Below are 2,007 nucleotides of genomic sequence, written 5' to 3'. Positions count from 1 at the left end.
TGTGGTGGGGATCATTCATATAAACATTGTACTCATAATTCTGAATTAGTAAATTATGTTCAAAACAGATCTAATCCATACTCTAACTCATATAATGCCAGTTAGAGACAGCACCCAAACTTTTCTTGGACCAGTCCCAGCCTTAATCCACCAGTCCATAAGCAGCAAGGAACTTCTAATTTCCAACCACAGCATCATGCAAACAGTTCTAACTCTCAGAACCACCAGTAAAGTTTTCAAAATTCTCAGCCACATTTTCAGAACAAACCTCTTCCACAGGCATAATCATCATCTTCTTTGGAAGCAATGATTAAAGGGCTTTTAGCGCAGGCTCAGGCCCAAAATCAAGCTTTGATTAATCAACAAAGTGCTGCCATCAGGAATTTAGAGACTCAAGTCAGTCAACTTGCTCTTAACCAGAATAGTCGAGCCCATGGAACCTTGCCTAGTAATACAGAAGTCCCTAGAGACCTAGGAAAGGAGCATGTGAAAGTAGTAACTCTTAGGAGTGGAAAGGAGTTGACGGAAAAAGTGCAGAAATATAATACACCAAGACTGTCAGAACCTAGTGATCTAGTGTCGGTCCCTCTCAAAGAAGGACCGGTCCCACTTTTAGAAAAGCAAACATCTGAGACCACTACTCTTGTTCCCTCTAGATCAGACTTCCCTTTACTTTTTCCAGAGGAGACTCTGAAGAAGTCAGAAGGGACTGAGGTTGTATAGACACCTAAGCTTGATAATAAGATTCCACCAGAACCACTCAAGAGCACCACAAAGACTCAGGACATTCAAGACCCATCTTGCTCAACACCTCCAAGCAAAAATGTGATAAAACCAATCCATCCTTATGTTCCTTACCCCCAAAGGTTAAGGAATCAGAAAGAGGAATTGCATTTTAAAAAGTTCTTGGATGTGTTTAAAGAATTGCGCATCAACATACCCCTTGTTGAAGCAATTGAGCAAATGCCTAGTTATGCTAAGTTTCTGAAGGATATTTTAAGCAAGAAAAAGAAGTTGACTGAGTATGAGACAGTAGCCCTAACTGAAGGATGTAGTGCGCTTTTGACCAATAGCATACCCCCTAAGCTAAAAGATCCAGGGAGTTTTACCATTCCTTGTTCAATAGGAGGGAAGGAGATAGGGAAAGCCCTATGTGACTTAGAATCTAGTATTAACCTCATGCCTTTGTATGTCTTTAACACCTTAGGCATAGGAGAGGCTAGACCCACCACCGTCACACTCCAATTGGCCAACAAGTCCATAGCATATCCTAAGGGGAAAATTGAAGATGTTTTGGTACAGGTTGACAAGTTCATATTTCTGGCAGACTTTATCATACTAGATTTTGAGGCCGATAAGGACATTCTGATTATTTTAGGAAGACCTTTCTTAGCCACCGAAAGAACCCTGATTGATGTCCAGAAAGGAGAGTTAACCATGAGACTCCAGGACCAAAAAGTCACCTTTAATGTCTTCAACTGTATAAAGTACCCTGATTACTTAGAAGAGTGTTCAAGAATAGATGAGATAGAGGAGATGTGTTTGGAAGAAGGAATTCAGAGAAACCTTAAGTTGGAAGGAGAGTATGATGAGGAAATAGAAGAAGAAAGTATTGAGGAGATAGAAGAGATAGGAACTGATGTTGTCCCAGTAGATGCTGCAGCATTTGAGCTGCTTGAAAATAATGAGCAAAAAGACTTCACCCCGTCCATAGAATCACCACCTGAGTTGGAGTTAATGCAACTCCCATCCCACTTGAAATATGCTTTTCTAGGAGAAGAAGGCAAATTGCCTGTCATTATCTCATCTACCCTAGAATTGCATCAGGAAAAGAAACTTGTGGATATGCTGAAATTACGCAAGAAGGCCTTAGGATGGACCATTGCTGACCTAAAAGGGATTAGTCCCTTTATTTGTCAACACAAGATCATCTTAGAGGATAAAAACTTCATGTCCATAGAACCTCAGAGAAGGCTGAACCCTGTCATGAAAGAGGTAGTTAAGAAA

General features: G+C 40.6%; 1 protein-coding gene across 1 annotated transcript in view; it reads left to right on the top strand.

Annotated features, from left to right (window-relative positions):
• The first annotated feature begins 963 nt into the window (after positions 1-963).
• The window catches only part of LOC112526402, a 3,773-nt gene continuing 2,729 nt past the window's right edge, over positions 964-2,007 (top strand). The window contains exons 1-2 of the mRNA XM_025136687.1: positions 964-1,650; positions 1,828-1,995. Coding sequence (XP_024992455.1) covers positions 964-1,650; positions 1,828-1,995 — 855 coding nt within the window. The remainder of the gene's footprint in view (positions 1,651-1,827; positions 1,996-2,007) is intronic.

Source organism: Cynara cardunculus (genome assembly GCF_001531365.2).
Source record: "Cynara cardunculus var. scolymus isolate 2C chromosome LG 14, CcrdV1, whole genome shotgun sequence".
Taxonomy (NCBI): Eukaryota; Viridiplantae; Streptophyta; class Magnoliopsida; order Asterales; family Asteraceae; genus Cynara; species Cynara cardunculus.
Note: the sequence above shows the minus strand (reverse complement) of the source record. Positions and strands in the feature narration are given on the sequence as shown.